Source organism: Pseudophryne corroboree, chromosome 2 (assembly GCF_028390025.1).
Source record: "Pseudophryne corroboree isolate aPseCor3 chromosome 2, aPseCor3.hap2, whole genome shotgun sequence".
Taxonomy (NCBI): domain Eukaryota; kingdom Metazoa; phylum Chordata; class Amphibia; order Anura; family Myobatrachidae; genus Pseudophryne; species Pseudophryne corroboree.
Window position 1 is genome coordinate 918074100 of NC_086445.1, and position 19102 is coordinate 918093201.

Here is a 19102-nt window from a genome sequence, read left to right on the forward strand (position 1 = left end):
GACTGAAAATATTGATACCCTAGATAGGGACAGTATATTATTGCCTATAGAACATTTAAAAGATGCATTTCTATATATGCGTGATGCACAGCGGAATATTTGCCGACTGGCATCAAGTCTAAGTGCGTTGTCCATTTCTGCCAGTAGAGGGTTATGGACACGACAGTGGTCAGGTGATGCGGATTCCAAACGGCATTTGGAAGTATTGCCTTATTAAAGGGAGGAGTTATTTGGGGTCGGTCTTTCAGACCTGGTGGCCACGGCAACAGCTGGGAAATCCACGTTTGTACCCCAGGTCGCCTCTCAACATAAGAAGACGCCGTATTATCAGGCGCAGTCTTTTCGTGGGCAAGCGGGCAAAAGGTTCCTCATTTCTGCCCCGTGACAGAGGGAGAGGAAAAAGGCTGCAGAAATCAGCCAGTTCCCAGGAACAGAAGCCCTCTCCCGCCTCTGCCAAGCCCTCAGTATGACGCTGGGGCTTTACAAGCAGAATCAGGCACGGTGGGGGCCCGTCTCAATGAATTTCAGCGCGCAGTGGGCTCACTCGCAAGTAGACCCCTGGATCCTTCAAGGGATATCTCAGGGGTACAAATTGGAATTCGAGACGTCTTCCCCTCGCCGTTTCCTAAAGTCGGCTTTACCGATGTCTCCCTCTGACAGGGAGGCAGTTTTGGAAGCCATTCACAAGCTGTATTCCCAGCAGGTGATAATCAAGGTACCCCTCCTGCAACAGGGAACGGGGTATTATTCCACACTGTGGTGGTACCGAAGCCGGACGGTTCGGTGAGACCGATTCTAAATCTAAAATCTTGAACACTTACATACGGAGGTTCAAATTCAAGATTCAGTCACTCAGAGCAGTGATTGCGAACCTGGAAGAAGGGGACTACATGATGTCTCGGGACATCAAGGATGCTTACCTTCATGTCCCAATTTACCTTTCTCACCAAGGGTACCTCAGGTTTGTGGTACAGAACTGTCACTATCAGTTCAGACGCTGCCGTATGGATGGTCCACGGCACCCCGGGTCTTTACCAAGGTAATGGCCGAAATGATGATACTCCTTCGAAGGAAGGGAATTTTAGTTATCCCTTACTTGGACGATTCCCTGATAAGGGTAAGATCCAGGGAACAGTTGGAGGTCGGTGTAGCACTATCTCAGGTAGTGTTGCGGCAGCACGATTGGATTCTCAATATTCCAAAATCGCAGCTGATTCCGACGACTCGTCTTCTGTTCCTAGGGGATGATCCTGGACACAGTCCAGAAAAAGGTGTTTCTCCCGGAGGAGAAAGTCAGGGAGTTATCCGAGCTAGTCGGGAACCTCCTATAACCGAGCCAAGTCTCAGTACATCAATGAAAGGGTTCTGGGGAAAATGGTGGCTTCCTACGAAGCAATCCCATTCGGCAGATTCCACGCAAGAACTTTCCAGTGGGACCTGCTGGACAAATGGTCCGGGTCGCATCTTCAGATGCATCAGCGGATAACCCTGTCACCAAGGACAAGGGTGTCTCTCCTGTGGTGGTTGCAGTGTGCTCATCTTCTAGAGGGCCGCAGATTCGGCATTCAGGACTGGGGGGGCAGTCACACAGGGAAGGAATTTCCAGGGCTTATGGTCAAGCCTGGAGACATCACTTCACATAAATATCCTGAAGCTAAGGGCCATTTACAATGCTCTAAGCTTAGCAAGACCTCTGCTTCAAGGTCAGCCGGGGTTGATCCAGTCGGACAACATCACGGCAGTCACCCACGTAAACAGACAGGGTGGCACAAGAAGCAGGAGGGCAATGGCAGAAGCTGCAAGGATTCTTCGCTGGGCGGAAAATCATGTGATAGCACTGTCAGCAGTATTCATTCCGGGAGTGGACAACTGGGAAGCAGACTTCCTCAGCAGATACGACCTCCACCCGGGAGAGTGGGGACTTCACCCAGAAGTCTTCCACATGATTATAAACCGTTGGGAAAAACTCGACAGGTATTGCGCCAGGTCAAGGGACCCTCAGGCAATAGCTGAAGACGCTCTGGTAACACCATGGGTGTACCAGTCAGTGTATGTGTTCCCTCCTCTGCCATCTCATACCCAAGGTACTGAGAATTATAAGATGGAGAGGAGTAAGCACTGTATTAGTGGCTCCGGATTGGCCAAGAAGGACTTGGTAACCGGAACTTCAAGAGATGCTCACGGAGGATCCGTGGCCTCTACCTCTAAGAAGGGACCTGCTCCAGCAAGGACCCTGTCTGTTCCAAGACTTACCGCGACTGCGTTTGACGGCATGGCGGTTGAGCGCCGGATCCTGAAGGAAAAAGGCATTCCGGATGAAGTCATCCCTATCCTGATCAAAGCCAGGAAGGATGTAACTGAAAAACATTATCACCGCATTTGGCGAAAATATGTTGCGTGGTGCGAGGCCAGTAAGGCCCGACGGAGGAAATTCAAATGGGTCGATTACTACATTTCCTGCAAACAGGAGTGTCTATGGGCCTGAAATTGGGGTCCATTAAGGTTCAAATTTCAGCCCTGTCAATTTTCTTCCAAAAAGAACTAGCTTCAGTCCCTGAAGTTCAGACGTTTGTAAAAGGGGTACTGCATATACAGCCTCCTTTTGTGCCTCCAGTGGCACCTTGGGATCTCAATGTAGTTTTTTGGGTTCCAAAAGTCACATTGGTTTGAACCACTTAAATCTGTGGAGTTAAAATATCTCACATGGAAAGTGGTCATGCTGTTGGCCCTGGCCTGTGCCAGGCGCGCGTCAGAATTGGCGGCTTTATCCTGTAAAAGCCCTTATCTGATTTTCCATTCGGACAGGGCGGAATTGAGGACTCGTCCTCAGTTTCTCCCTAAGGTGGTTTCAGCGTTTCACCTGAACCAACCTATGGTGGTGCCTGCGGCTACTAGGGACTTGGAGGACTCCAAGTTGCTAGACGTTGTCAGGGCCCTGAAAATATATGTTTCCAGGACGGCTGGAGTCAGAAAATCTGACTCGCTGTTATCCTGTATGCACCCAACAAGCTGGGTGCTCCTGCTTCTAAGCAGACTATTGCTCGCTGGATTTATAGTACAATTCAGCTTGCACATTCTGTGGCAGGCCTGCCACAGCCAAAATCTGTAAATGCCCATTCCACAAGGAAGGTGGGCTCATCTTGGGCGGCTGCCCGAGGGGTCTCGGCTTTACAGCTTTGCCGAGCAGCTACTTGGTCAGGGGCAAACACGTTTGCTAAATTCTACAAATTTGATACCCTGGCTGAGGAGGACCTGGAGTTCTCTCATTCGGTGCTGCAGAGTCATCCGCACTCTCCCGCCCGTTTGGGAGCTTTGGTATAATCCCCATGGTCCTTACGGAGTCCCCAGCATCCACTTAGGACGTTAGAGAAAATAAGAATTTACTTACCGATAATTCTATTTCTCATAGTCCGTAGTGGATGCTGGGCGCCCATCCCAAGTGCGGATTGTCTGCAATACTTGTACATAGTTATTGTTACAAAAATCGGGTTATTATTGTTGTGAGCCATCTTTTCAGAGGCTCCTCTGTTATCATGCTGTTAACTGGGTTCAGATCACAGGTTGTACGGTGTGATTGGTGTGGCTGGTATGAGTCTTACCCGGGATTCAATATCCTTCCTTATTGTGTACGCTCGTCCGGGCACAGTATCCTAACTGAGGCTTGGAGGAGGGTCATAGGGGGAGGAGCCAGTGCACACCAGGTAGTCCTAAAGCTTTTACTTTTGTGCCCAGTCTCCTGCGGAGCCGCTATTCCCCATGGTCCTTACGGAGTCCCCAGCATCCACTACGGACTATGAGAAATAGAATTATCGGTAAGTAAATTCTTATTTTATTTTATTTTTCAGATTGGGGTTATTACTGCATGCTTGTACAGAGAAGGAAATATACCAGGAGAGAGAGAGATTACAGATTTTAGTTAAAGTTGGGATGAGCACAGGAGACAGAGCTTTACTTATTTGTGAGGGTATAGAATCAAGGGGGTAAATTTACTAAGTTGGGAGTTCTATATAAGATGGGATGTTGCCCATAGCAACCAATCAGATTCTACTTATTTATCTAGACCAGTGGTTCTCAAACTCTGTCCTCAGGACCCCACACAGTGCATGTTTTGCAGGTAACCCAGCAAGTGCACAGGTGTATTAATTACTCACTGACACATTTTAAAAGGTCCGCATGTGGAGCTAATTATTTCACTTGTGATTCTGTGAGAGGACCTGCAAAACATGCACTGTGTGGGGTCCTGAGGACCGAGTTTGAGAACCTGTGATCTAGACCCTTCTAGAAGATAATACCTGGAATCTGATTGGTTGCTATGGGCAACTTCCCATCTTAAATAGAACTCCCATCTTAGTAAATTTACCCCCAGGAGAGGTAGTCAAGTTGGCAGATCAGAAGAGTGCTGATATTTCATCTTCATTTGTGGGATCAAATGAAGAGAAGGGTTAGAGGGTTTAGGAAGGAAATTGAGTAGGTCATTGGCTGTGGAAGAGCATACTATTTCATTTCTGATCTTATAAATCGCATTGTTCCGGTTGACATGCAGTGCATGACTACGGTAGCCTCAATTCTCGGATTTTAGTACACATTGCTATGGGACTGCGTGATTGAAAGGCAAAATTGGAGCAATATAGTGTAGAAGTAGGGTGTCATTACAGCAGCACATTTCAGGCATCGCCCCTAATTGAATCAACCCCTTACTAACCTATAATTACAGTATTTAATTTACAGTAAACCACAAACAGATGTGTCCTCCTAAATCCAGCCTCAATATGCCACGTAGCGCAAGATGCCTGGTATGAGTGAGCTCCAGGTCCCGTGCAACCCCTTAGTTTGGTTTGGAAATTGTAATATAGCAGAGTGTAAAAACTGCTGGTAGGATAATTGGTATGCAACTGCCTAGTATTCAGTCTATTTATGAAAAGAGGCTCCTTACGAAGGCTAGGAGTAGACTGGGTGATGCGACCCATCCTAAATAAGGGGTATTTATTTTGCTTCCTTCAAACTCGCGTTACAGATCGCTACTGTGTAAGACCAGCCGGCTGAAAGACCGCTTTTTTCCTATGGCAATTAATATGCTTAATGGTTTTAAATGCAGATAGGACTGTTGTACCTGTCTGTGTTTACTGTGTTCTTATGGCTTTTTTAAAATATTTTATGGTACTCTTCTTTTGTGGTATTTTATGCTTTTGTGGTATTTGTCCCTGCTTACATCAAAATTTCATAGATTGTCCACATGCTGAATATTTAATGACAATAAACTCAACACTGCTAATGTGTCTGGCGTAGTTTTACGATGCGACTAGTATACATAAGGAGACTGTGCTGATTAATTTGATATGACGCTTGTGTATTGTGTGTGACTGAGTCTTTATACGGAGCAGAGCAGGACTTGTATTGGGGAAAAAGCTACGGCTGCTACAATGTAGCACTTTGTGTGCGACAGAGTCTCTGAATCTGTACACAGATATACAAGTGTCATATATCAAGTGTCCTATATCAAATTAGCAGTGTCTCCTCGTGTATCATAGTCACATTGCGTTGCATCTTAAGGTGGGTACACACTGATAGATATATCTGCCGATCAATCGATCTGCAGATATATCTATGGACGGATCGGGCAGTGTGTTGTGCATACACACTGCCCGATCCGTCGGGTACTAACGTCATGAACTGGGCGGGTGTGTACACACGTCCACCCAGTTCAGTTGCCAATCACCGCCGGCTGCCGCAGCATGTGTACTGCGGCCGACCGGCCGTACCACACAGCGACGCGCGGGGGGCGACGCGATTTGTCTGTGAACAACGGAGTTCAGACATATCGCCCATACACACTGGCAGACGGACCCGCTATATATCGGCCGTTCAAGAGAACGGCTGATATATCGGCCAGTGTGTACCCACCTTAAGAAGCATATTCGGTATAAAAGATGCCTGAAGCTAGAAGAGTCTCGCGTGACATGGCTTGCCAAGAGGGGTTGTTTGCCGTGACAGCAGCAAAGATGTACGAGGACACATCTGTACATATATGTGCATTTTTCCCCAAAGAAGTGTCAAAGATGTTTAGTATTTATAATTTGCTCACCTTGTACTGTGTGGCCTGTATTTCTGTGCATAACAACTAAAGTTCTAGATATTCTATCAGGATGTGGTTTAACATCCCATTAGACTGTTGTATGTCATATGATCTTAATGCTCATGACTATATTGAGTCATCTTTTGTATAATATTTAATTTTATGCTTTTAAAAAAAAAAAAAAAAAATGTTTTTGTTTATAGGGCAGCTCCAGGCGATATGAAAATAAAGCTGGCTCCTTTATTACTGGAATAGATGTCAATTCCAAGGTAAATTATTCAAAATCTGTTTGTGAAAAGACCATTTCATATCACATTAATTTGTCTGGATATTGTATTTTTGTTTCACAAAAAAAATATATAATTGGAGAGCTACAGCCATGAACCACATCTCCTATATAATAGCCCTATTCTGTGACCTTGTGATTCATTTGCTAACGCTGGGCGGAGTTACAACAGTGGGCGGAGTTAGTCAAATGAGTCACAGAGATCTGGCCAAATCTACAGGAGACTAGGAGCAGAAGCAGATAGCATGGGCATTGGGCATGGCACAGGCAGGGGTGCAGACCTCCCAGCTTTCTGCAGGAGCTTTATCCAGGCAGAAGGAGGGACACACACACACTCGGCGAAAAGGGGGCGTGGCTTCACGGGAGGGTCCCCGTTTTCGTCAGTGAGGGAGCATGCCCAGCGCTCTGAGCTGCTGGCATGCTCCCAGGGGCTGATTATGAGTCCCGGGGGCCCAGGGCACTTGTGACAGGCGAGCCCTATCTCATTGCTGTGCCTGCTGTGGGTTGGGGGCGTGGCCTAATCGCGCCCCGCGCGGCCACGCCCCCTTATGCAAATTTCAATTTTTATTTTTATTTTTTTGATGGGATTTTGGCCCCTCAGCTAGGGCTAAATCCAGAGGAGGTGGTCGCTCCCCCCCTACACACCCGCACAGGCAGAAGAAAGCAGGGAAACTGCTGCCTCCCTGCAACACCACAGACCTGCCTACACGTAGCAGCGTGCGCTGACTGTAGCACAATGCTGCCGCTGTTACTGGCAGGACGGGGGGGTAGCTTCTGAGCTGGGACAGAGCTACTCCAGCCGGGGGGTCCCCTAAAACTGTGGGGCCAACGGTACGTATCCCCTGCCCCCCCCCCACACCTTAATCCGGCTCTGCTGCTGGAACCCCCCCATTAATTCGTACCCCCTGATGCCCCCTCTCCCTCTGTCTCCACTATTCACCGCTGCTCTGCTAAGCAGAACAGCGAGTACAGGAGCTTTCCAACTGCCCCCCCCCCCCCCCCCACCGTCGGACACTGCGACCCGCGGGCGGGACAGCGGGACAGACCCCAAAAAATTGGACTGTCCCGCGAAAATCGGGACATTTGGGAGGTATGGGGGTGTGTGAGGGGTATGTCATACAGACAGACGGGCACCGGCTCACTGCGTGCTTGACCCCCCACATCGGCATACTCAGCAGGGTCTCTCTGATGCGGAGGAGCGTCACTTTCTGGCACACTCCACGCTTCTTAGCTGCAGTTTAGTGGGGCACCTGCCGCTGTGCAGGTTCCGTACTGCCTCTGTTATCTCCAGCCCCGGCAACCCCACCGCTAGCTGCAGCGCTGCCACCCGCAGTGGAGTGCGCCCAGCTCATTCACACACTTTAGCTGGCGGGTAGCGCTGCAGAAATCCGAGCTGCTTGCAGGCTCTGACCCACTCCTCCCTCCAGCGTCTCCTGGGAGCTAACCAGTCACTCCCAGTCTCCCCTTACCACAGTGCCCGGAAGCCGTGAGGTCCGCGCCACGTGCATGCTATGACTCCCTCCAGCCGCAGCATCTCCTGGGGGCTAACCAGTCATTTCCAGTCTCACCTTACCACAGTGCCCGGCAGCTGCGCGAGGTCTGCGGTGTGTGACTGAGGAGGGGGGGAGGGATGCGGACGGGCAGAGGAAGCAGGACTACAGCCTGAGAGAGTCAGCCATGCCAAGTCTCCAGCAGCAGCAGATCCCAACAGGTTGGAGTGGAACAGCAGCAGCCAGCAGCAGTGACTCCGGTAAGACACATCTGTCTGTCACCACTGTTTTGTCCCTAATACCAATCTCTCCCGTGCCCTGTGTTCTGTCATGTCCCTGTCACCCCTGGCCTTGCCCTTTCACCCTTATCCTGGCCCTTTCACCCTTATCCTGGCCCTTTCATTTCTGTCCTGGCCCCGTCACCCCTGTCCTGGCCCCGCCACCCCTGTACTGACCCTGTCACCCCTGTCCTTGCTCTGTTACTGCATACCCTCCAACTACCTTTTATGGCATGTACAGTACCCGCAGCGCCTCCAGACCTCCCCCCAATGCACCACACCTCCGCACCTTCCCCTCCACCACATGCGGCACTCCACCCCTCCCCCACATGCTGTGCCTCCAGACCCCCTACACCACCCGTGGCTCCCACTCCTCCACCCCTTCACCACCCACAGCACCTCCAGGCCCCTTCCACCATTCACCCCCCTTATGTCTCCCCCAACACCTGCTCCCCTCCACCCGCAGCATCTGCAGACACCCTCCTCCATCAGCGGTCCCCCCCTCACCCACCCCTCCCCCACCAATGGCACCCCCGCACCTGCCCCTCCACCACCTGCAGCACCTCCGGACCTCCTTTCCCATCCGCCGCAACACCCGTACCTGCCCCTACCCTACCCATGGTGCCTGCGGTCCCCTACCCAACCCCCGGCACTCCCGTCCCTTCCCATCCAACAGCACCTCCGGAACCCTTCATCCATCCACAACATCCCCACACCTGCCCCTCTCCCACCCGTGGCACCCCTGCCCCTCCCCCACCTTCAGTGCCTCCGGACCCCTCCCCCATCTGCATCCCCCACTCCTCTGCCCCTCCCCCACGCGCAGCACCTCCCGAACCTTCCCCATCCGGGCCCCACCCCCACTTCTGCCTCCCTCCACCCGCAGCATCTACAGACACCATCCGCAGTCCCCCCCACACCCGCTACATTCTGTACATCGTGCCCTGCAGGTGCTGTTCACGCCGTCGCAAGGGGCTGCGCCTCCTTCACCATCGCACGCCCTTTCATTGTGCAATATTTAACAACTAACAAAGGAATGCAGGTAATACTCCATATAATACAAATATTAAACCCCAGAAAGGCATGCAAGGGTTAAGGGGGCGTAGCCCCTTGCGACGGTGTGAAGAGCGCCCGTAGGGCGCGATGAAGCACCTAGTTATCGATATGGCACTAGCAGTTGGAGGAATAAATGTATATACAGTGCATCCGGGAAGTATTCACAGAGCTTCACTTTTTCCAAATTTTGATATGTTACAACCTTATTCCAAAATGGAATGAATTAATTTTTAGCCTCAAAATTCTACACACAATACCCCATAATGACCACTTGAAAAGGTTTGTTTGTTTTTTGAGATTTTTGCTAATTTCTTAAAAATAAAAAACTAAGAAATCACATATACATAAGTATTCACTGCCTTTGCTCAATACTTTGTCGATGCACCTTTGGCAGCAATTACAGCCTCAAGTCTTTTTGAATATGATGCCACAAGCTTGGCACGCCTATCTTTGGCAAGTTTTGCCCATTCCTGTTTGCAGCACCTCTCAAGCTCCATCAGGTTGGATGGGAAGCATCGGTGCACAGCCATTTTCAGATCTCTCCAGAGATGTTCAATTGGATTCAAGTCTGGGCTCTGGCTGGGCCACTCAAGGACATTCACAGAGTTGTCCTGAACCCACTCCTTTGATATCTTGGCTGTGTGCTTAGGGTCATTGTCCTGCTGAAAGATGAACCGTTGCACCAGTCTTAGGTCAAGAGCGCTCTGGTGCAGGTTTCTATCCAGGATGGATGTTTCTGTACATTGCTGCATTCATCTTTTCTCTATCGTCCTAGTGGATGCTGGGGTTCCTGAAAGGACCATGGGGAATAGCGGCTCCGCAGGAGACAGGGCACAAAAAAGTAAAGCTTTAGGATCAGGTGGTGTGCACTGGCTCCTCCCCCTATGACCCTCCTCCAAGCCAGTTAGATTTTTGTGCCCGGCCGAGAAGGGTGCAATCTAGGTGGCTCTCCTAAAGAGCTGCTTAGGAAAGTTTAGCTTAGGTTTTTTATTTTACAGTGAGTCCTGCTGGCAACAGGATCACTGCAACGAGGGACTTAGGGGAGAAGAAGTGAACTCACCTGCGTGCAGGATGGATTGGCTTCTTGGCTACTGGACATCAGCTCCAGAGGGACGATCACAGGTACAGCCTGGATGGTCACCGGAGCCTTGCCGCCGGCCCCCTTGCAGATGCTGAAGTAAGAAGAGGTCCAGAATCGGCGGCAGAAGACTCCTCAGTCTTCTAAAGGTAGCGCACAGCACTGCAGCTGTGCGCCATTTTCCTCTCAGCACACTTCACACGGCAGTCACTGAGGGTGCAGGGCGCTGGGAGGGGGGCGCCCTGGGAGGCAAATGAATACCTATTTTGGCTAAAAATACCTCACATATAGCCTCCGGAGGCTATATGGAGATATTTAACCCCTGCCAGAATCCGTTAAGAGCGGGAGACGAGGCCGCCGAAAAAGGGGCGGGGCCTATCTCCTCAGCACACAGCGCCATTTTCCCTCACAGAAAGGCTGGAGGGAAGGCTCCCAGGCTCTCCCCTGCACTGCACTACAGAAACAGGGTTAAAACAGAGAGGGGGGGCACTAATTTGGCGATATGCTTATATATATATTAAGATGCTATAAGGGAAAACACTTATATAAGGTTGTCCCTATATAATTATAGCGTTTTTGGTGTGTGCTGGCAAACTCTCCCTCTGTCTCTCCAAAGGGCTAGTGGGTCCTGTCCTCTATCAGAGCATTCCCTGTGTGTGTGCTGTGTGTCGGTACGTGTGTGTCGACAGCTAGGAGGACGATGTTGGTGAGGAGGCGGAGCAATTGCCTGTAATGGTGATGTCACTCTCTAGGGAGTCGACACCGGAATGGATGGCTTATTTAGGAAATTACGTGATAATGTCAACACGCTGCAAGGTCGGTTGACGACATGAGACGGCCGACAAACAATTAGTACGGTCCAGACGTCTCAAAAACACCGTCAAGGGTTTTAAAACGCCCGTTTACTTTAGTCGGTCGACACAGACACAGACAGGGACACTGAATCCAGTGTCGACGGTGAATAAACAAACGTATTCCTTATTAGGGCCACACGTTAAAGGCAATGAAGGAGGTGTTACGTATTTCTGATACTACAAGTACCACAAAAGAGGGTATTATGTGGGATGTGAAAAAACTACCATAGTTTTTCCTGAATCAGATAAATTAAATAAAGTGTGTGATGATGCGTGGGTTCCCCCCGATAGAAAATTATGGGCGGTATACCCTTTCCCGCCAGAAGTTAGGGCGCGTTGGGAAACACCCCTTAAGGTGGATAAGGCGCTCACACGCTTATCAAAACAAGTGGCGGTACCGTCTATAGATAGGGCCGTCCTCAAGGACCAGCTGACAAGGCTGGAAAATATAATAAAAAGTATATACACACATACTGGTGTTATACTGCGGCCAGCGATCGCCTCAGCCTGGATGTGCAGAGCTAGGGTGGCTTGGTCGGATTCCCTGACTAAAAATATTGATACCCTTGACAGGGACAGTATTTTATTGACTATAGAGCATTTCTATATATGCGAGATGCACAGAGGGATATTTGCACTCTGGCATCATGAATAAACGCGATGTCCATAACTGCCAGAAGATGTTATGGACACGACAGTGGTCAGGTGATGCAGATTCCAAACGGCACAGTATGGCCGTATAAAGGAAGAGGACTTGTTTGGGGTCGGTCCTTCGGACCTGGTGGTCACGGCAACTGCTGGAAAATCCACCGTTTTTTACCCTAAGTCACATATCTGCAGAAAAAGACACCGTCTTTTCAGCCTCAGTCCTCTCGTCCCTATAAGATCATATCTGCCCAGGGATAGAGGAAAGGGAAGAAGACTGCAGCAGGCAGCCTATTCCCAGGAACAGAAGCGTTTCACCGCGTCTGACAAGTTCTCAGCATGGCGCTGAGACCGTACAGGACCCCTGGATCCTACAAGTAGTATCCCGGGGGTACAGATGGGAATGTCGAGACGTTTCCCCTTCGCAGGCTCCTGAAGTCTGCTTTACCAAGTCTCCCTCCGACAAGGAGGTAGTATGGGAAAAAATTCACAAGCTGTATTCCCAGCAGGTGACAATTAAATTACCCCTCCTACTACAGAAAAGGGGTATTATTCCACACTATATTGTGGTACTGAAGCCAGAAGGCTAGGTGAGACTTATTCTAAAAAAAATTTTTTGTCCCGGGACATCAGGGATGCTTACCTCTATGTCCCAAATTTGCCCTTCTCACTAAGGGTACCTCAGGTTCGTGGTGCAGAACTGTCACTATCAGTTTCAGACGCTGCCGTTTGGATTGTCCACGGCACCCCGGGGTCTTTACCAAGGTAATGGCCGAATTGATGATTCTTCTTCGAAGAAAAGGCGTCTAAATTATCCTTTACTTGGACGATCTCCTGATAGGGGCATAGTCCAGGGAACAGTTGGAGGTCGGAGTAGCACTATCTCGGATACTGCTACAATCAGCACGGGTGGATTCTAAATATTCCAAAATCGCAGCTGATCCCGACGACACGTCTGCTGTGCCTAGGGATGATTCTGGACACAGTCCAGAAAAAGGTGTTTCTCCCGGAAGAGAAAGCCAGGGAGTTATCCGAGCAAGTCAGGAACCTCCTAAAAACAGTGCATCATTGCACAAGGGTCCTGGTAAAAATGGTGGCTTCCTACGAAGCAATTCCATTCGGCAGATTTCACGTAAGAACTTTTCAGTGGGATCTGCTGGACAAATGGTCCGGATCGCATCTTCAGATGCATCAGCGGATAACCCAATATCCAAGGACAAGGGTGTCTCTCCTGTGGTGGTTATAGAGTGCTCATCTTCTAGAGGGCCGCAGATTCGGCATTCAGGATTGGATGCTGGTAACCACGGAGCCCAGCCTGAGAGGCTGGGGAGCAGTCACACAAGGGAAAAATTTCCAGGGTGTGTGATCAAGTATGGAGACTTTCCTCCACATAAATATACTGGAGCTAAGGGTAAATTTATAATGCTCTAAGCTTAGCAAGACCTCTGCTTCAAGGTCAGCCGGTATTGATCCAGTGGGAAAAACATCACGGCAGTCGCCCACGTAAACAGACAGGGCGACACAAGAAGCAGGAGGGCAATGGCAGAAACTGCAAGGACTTTTCGCTGGGCGGAAAATCATGTGATAACACTGTCAGCAGTTTTTCATCCCGGGAATGGAAACTGGGAAGCAGACTTCCTCAGCACGACCTCCACCCGGGAGAGTGGAAACTTCATTGAGAAGTTTTTTCCACATGATTGTAAACCGTTGGAAAACTTCAAGAGATGCTTACAGAGGTCTTATGGCCTCTGCCGCTAAGAAGGGACTTGCTTCAGCAAGTACCATGTCTGTTCCAAGACTTACCGCAGCTGCGTTTGTCGGCATGGAGATGGAAAGCCGGATCCTAAGGGAAAAAAGGCATTCCGGAAGAGGTCATTCCTACCCTGGTCAAAGCCAGAAAGGAGGTGACCGCACAACATTATCACCACGTGTGGCGAAAATATGTTGCGTGGTGTGAGGCCAGGAAGGCCCCACAAAGAAATTTCAACTCGGTCGTTTCCTGCATTTCCTGCAAACAGGAGTGTCTATGGGCCTCAAATTGGGGTCCATTAAGGTTCAAATTCGGCCCTGTAAATTTTCTTCCAGAAAGAATTGGCTTCAGTTCCTGAAGTCCAGAAGTTTGTCAAGGGAGTATTGCATATACAAAACCCTTTTTTGTGCCTCCAGTGGCACTGTGGGATCTCAACGTAGTTCTGGGATTCCTCAAATCACATTGGTTTAAAACCAGTCAAATATGTGGATTTGAAGCATCTCACATAAAAAGTGACCATGCTCTTGGCCCTGGCCTGGACTAGGCGAGTGTCAAATTGGTGGTTTTTTCTCAAAAAAGCCCATATCTGTTTGTCCATTCGGACAGGGCAGAGCTGCGGACTCGTCCCCAGTTCTCTCCCTAAGGTGGTGTCAGTGTTTCACCTGAACCAGCTTATTGTGGTGCCTTGCACCTACTAGGGACTTGGAGGACTCCAAGTTGCTAGAAGTTGTCAGGGCCCTGAAAATATGTTCCAGGACAGCTGGAGTCAGAAAATCTGACTCGCTGTTTATACTGTATGCACCCAACAAGTTGGGTGCGCCGGCTTCTAAGCAGTCGATTGCTCGTTGGATTTGTAACACAATTCAACTTGCACATTCTGAGGCAGGCCTGCCACAGTCTAAATCGGTTAAGGCCCATTCCACAAGGAAGGTGGGCTCATCTTGGGCGGCTGCCCGAGAGGTCTCGGCATTACAACTCTGCCGAGCAGCTACGTGGTCAGGGGAGAACACGTTTGTAAATTTCTACAAATTTGATATCCTGGCAAAAGAGGACCTGGAGTTCTCTCATTCGGTGCTGCAGAGTCATCCGCACTCTCCCGCCCGTTTGGGAGCTTTGGTATAATCCCCATGGTCCTTTCAGGAACCCCAGCATCCACTAGGACGATAGAGAAAATAAGAATTTACTTACCGATAATTCTATTTCTCGGAGTCCGTAGTGGATGCTGGGCGCCCATCCCAAGTGCGGATTATCTGCAATACTTGTACATAGTTACAAAAATCGGGTTATTATTGTTGTGAGCCATCTTTTCAGAGGCTCCGCTGTTATCATACTGTTAACTGGGTTTAGATCACAAGTTGTACGGTGTGATTGGTGTGGCTGGTATGAGTCTTACCCGGGATTCAAAATTCCTCCCTTATTGTGTACGCTCGTCCGGGCACAGTACCTAACTGGCTTGGAGGAGGGTCATAGGGGGAGGAGCCAGTGCACACCACCTGATCCTAAAGCTTTACTTTTTTGTGCCCTGTCTCCTGCGGAGCCGCTATTCCCCATGGTCCTTTCAGGAACCCCAGCATCCACTACGGACTCCGAGAAATAGAATTATCGGTAAGTAAATTCTTATTTTCCTCTATCCTGACTAGTCTCCAAGTTCCTGATGCTGAAATACATCCCCACAGCATAATACCACCACCATGCTTCACTGTAGGGATCGTATTGGCTTGGTGATGAGCAGTGCCTGGTTTCCTCCAAACATGACACCTGGCACTCACGCCAAAGAGTTCAATCTTTGTCTCATCAGACCAGTGAATTTTGTTTCTCATAGATGAGTCCTTCAGGAGCATTTTGGCAAACTCCAGGCGGGCTGCCATGTGCTTTTTACTAAGGAGTGGCTTCCGTCTGGCCACTCTACTATACAGGCCTGATTGGTGGATTGCTGCAGAGATGGTTGTCCTTCTGGAAGGTTCTCCTCTTTCGACAGAGGAATGCTGTAGCTCTAACAGTGTGACCATCAGGTTCTTGGTCACCTCCCTGGCTAGGGCCCTTCTCCCCCGATCGAGCGCTCAGTTTAGACGGCCGGCCAGCTCTAGGAAGAGTCCTGGTGGTTCCGAACTTATTCCATTTACGGATGATGGAAGCCACTGTGCTCATTGGGACCTTCAAAGCAGCAGATATTTTTCTGTAGCCTTCCCCAGATTTGTACCTCAAGACAATCCTGTGTTTGAGGTCTACAGACAATTCCTTTGAGTTCATGCTTGATTTGTGATTTGACATGCACTGTCAAGTGTGGGACATAGATATATATATAGACAGGTGTGTGCCTTTCCAAATCATGTCCAATCAACTGAATTTACCACAATTAAGCTGTAGGAATATCTCAAGGATGATCAGTGGAAACAGGATGCGCCTGAGCTCAATTTTGAGCTTCATGGCAAAGGCTGTGAATACTTTATGTACATGTGATTTCTTAGTTTTTTATTTTTAATAAATTTGCAAAAATCTCAAACTTTTCTCTAACATCCTAGTGGATACTGGGGAACTGTGCTTTAGTACCATGGGGTATAGATCGGGTCCACTGGAGCCTGCCACTTTAAAAATCTTTAGTGTGTCTGCTGGCTCCTCCCCTCTATGCCCCTCCTACCAGACTCCGTTTAGAAAAATGTGCCCAAGGAGCTGGGTACATTTCTCTGGCGCTCCAGAGAGTTTCCTTTATTTTTTATTTTTGTTATTTATTTTCAGGTAGCACTGGTTGGCAACCAGTCTACCTGCTTCGTGAGACTTAGAGGGGGGCCGAACCAACCTCCTGAGGGTTAATGGTTTCGTAGTCCCAGCTGACAGGACACAGAGCTCCTGAGGTGCTGTTTCACACACCATACTGTGTGTGCCCACGCCAACAGCTAGCCGCCACCCTCTAACAGATGCCGAAGATCGTCAGGTGCGGTGGGTGTTAACATCAGGGTCCCGGTTAGCAGGTCCTCGATGCGGTTTGACAGCATGTCGCGTGGCGGCCACGAGCTGTGGTGCCCGCCGCAGACTACACTGGTTCAGAGCCCATGCTCCACAGTGCTCACTGTTAATTAGGCTTTGTGTGTACTGTTTTATGTTCAAATCAGCCAGTTATAAACATTAATGGGAGCGCGCGCCATTACAAGGGGCGGGGCTTTCCGGAGAGCAGGACCAGAGGCGGGAAGGCGCCATTTCCTGCTGCTGCGGTTTATCAAGGCTGCATGCACGCTGCTCCTCCATGGACCCACACTGTTGCAGACTGTGTACTGGTACCAAGGGGTCATAGCAGGGAGGGGAGCACATCAGCGGTAGCGCTGCTGCACATCTATAAGGTGATACACATATTTTCACACACTGTGCTGTGTGCTGGTCTCCATTTTTTCTGTCACTCCAGGGGCTCTCTAGGGTCTATGTGGAGGTGCTTTTTCAGTGAGCTGCGCTGTATTACAGTTGTGTAAATATGTTTGTTGACATGGTTTTGTGTGCTGCTTGTAACTCTACCCCTTCTTCAGCGGGGTGCCTCATGTGTGAACAGTGCTCCTTATCTCCACAGGTACACAGTTCACAGGCACCTGACTGGCTAGATAATTTTAAAGGCATGATTCAGAATGTGAATTCAGAATTAGCTGCAGCTAAAAAGGAGAGACAGGTGTTAAAACAGTCTATAGCTTGCATGGCTAAAGCAGCAGATACCAGAAAGGCTTCTCAGCCCCCTCTGTTGGTTTCACATAAACGCTCACTGCCACAGGTGCTCCAGTCTGATTCTGTTCAGCCTGATGTGGATGACGATGATATGGGTGAAGACAGTTCTCTGTCCCTGGGGGTGGAGGCCCTCATTTATGCTGTAAGAGACGTTCTTCACATACCAGATCAGGAAGCAGAACCATATGAGGAGTTGTACTTTAATGTTAGACCCAAGACCTCAGCCACTTTTCCTGTGTCTAAGGAATTAAACTCCCTGGCCAGGGAGGCATGGGTCAACCCTGACAGGAAATGTAAAATTCCTCAGAGGTTTTTATCTACTTTTCCCCTCCCAGCTGAGGACAGGAAGGTATGGGAACCCCTACCCCCCCCCCACCCCCCACCCCCTGTAAGTCGATACATCTGTGTCCAGACTGTCTAAGAAATTGAAACTGCCTGTGCGAGGGGCTATATCCCTTAAAGACCCCGGTGACCATAAACTTCAGACCACTCTCAAGGCAAAATATACGGCAGCAAGCGTAGCACAGCGTCCCACAATAGTGTTTGGGTGGATTTCCAGGGCAGTAGTCAAATGGTCCGAATAATATTAATGGATTAGACACTCTGCCCCAGGATGAGGTCATTACTCTGCTGCAACACATACAGGATGCTGCAAATTTTATGAGTGAGGCTATAAAGGAATTGTGCAAGGTAAATTGGCGCACTACTGCTATGGCAGTTTTGGCACGCAGAGCTCTGTGGTTACGTCCGTGGTCAGCGGACGCGGATTCCAAAAAGGGTGTAGAAAATCTTCCCTTTATAGGTGATGCCTTGATTGGGGACGAATTAAATAAATTGATCTCCCAGGCAACTTGGGAGTCTACCTATCTGCTGTCGGCTACGCCACCTGCTAGACGTTCTTACACAGGACCCTCCTTGCAGTCCTTTCGTGTGGCAAGATACAGAGGCAGTGGCCGGGGAGTCTCCACCACTCCCGAGAGGATCTTGTGGTAAGTCCCGTAAACCTGCAACTGCCCATAGAGTGTAAGCTTGCGAGCAGGGCCCTCCTACCTCTGACTGTTTTTACCCAGTTTTGTCTTCTAATTGTGTCTAGTTGTAAAGCGCAATGGAATTTGCTGCGCTATATAAGAAACTGTTAATCAATCGATAAATAACTACTGCATCCCTGGACCAGACCACCGGATCCCCTGCCACTTAGCTTTCTGCGTGACAGTTGGCTTCAGCAGCAAGGCGATTTTAAGGTTGGTGTTCACCTTCAACACTTCGCCCACACGTGCCGGGATCCATGGGTGAGGGGCCTCATTTCCCAGGGATACCGGCTGGAATTTCAAGCACTTCCTCACAGATTTTTCAAGTCAGGCTTACCAGCTTTACCCGCAGCAAAAGTTACCTTGCAAGAGGCTATTCAAAAACTTTTACGGACAGGGGTGGTGGTTCCGGTACCTCCAACAGGGGTTTACTCCAGTGTTTTTATCGCTCCAAAACGAGACTGTTCGGTGCGACCCATCTTGAACCTGAAGTCTCTAAACCTGTATCTGCGATTGTTCAAATTCAAGATGGCAAATCTGCGGGCAGTGGTGTCCAGTCAGGAGGAGGGGGAATTCCTGGTATCTCCTAGATGTCAAGGATGCTTACCTACTCATTCCCATGTGGCCCCCTCATCAGGCTTACCTCAGGTTCTTCATCTTGGACAACCATTTCAAGTTTCAGGCATTGCCTTTTGGCCTGTCCACAGCTCCGGGGGTCTTCGCCAAAGTCATGGCGGAGATGATGCTGCAACTGCGCATGATGGGAGTCAACATTGTCCCCTACTTGGATGATCTCTTGATAAAGGCTATGTTCAGGGAGCGTCTACTGCACAGCATTGATCTGACGACTCGCCTGCTTACG

General features: G+C 49.5%; 1 protein-coding gene across 2 annotated transcripts in view; it reads left to right on the forward strand.

Annotated features, from left to right (window-relative positions):
• NCBP3 (nuclear cap binding subunit 3) overlaps window positions 1-19102 on the forward strand; it is a 138178-nt gene that overhangs the window by 42247 nt on the left and 76829 nt on the right. For both annotated transcript variants that reach the window (XM_063956139.1, XM_063956138.1), the window contains exon 2: window positions 6277-6342. In XM_063956139.1, the coding sequence (XP_063812209.1) occupies window positions 6277-6342 (66 nt within the window). The remainder of the gene's footprint in view (window positions 1-6276; window positions 6343-19102) is intronic.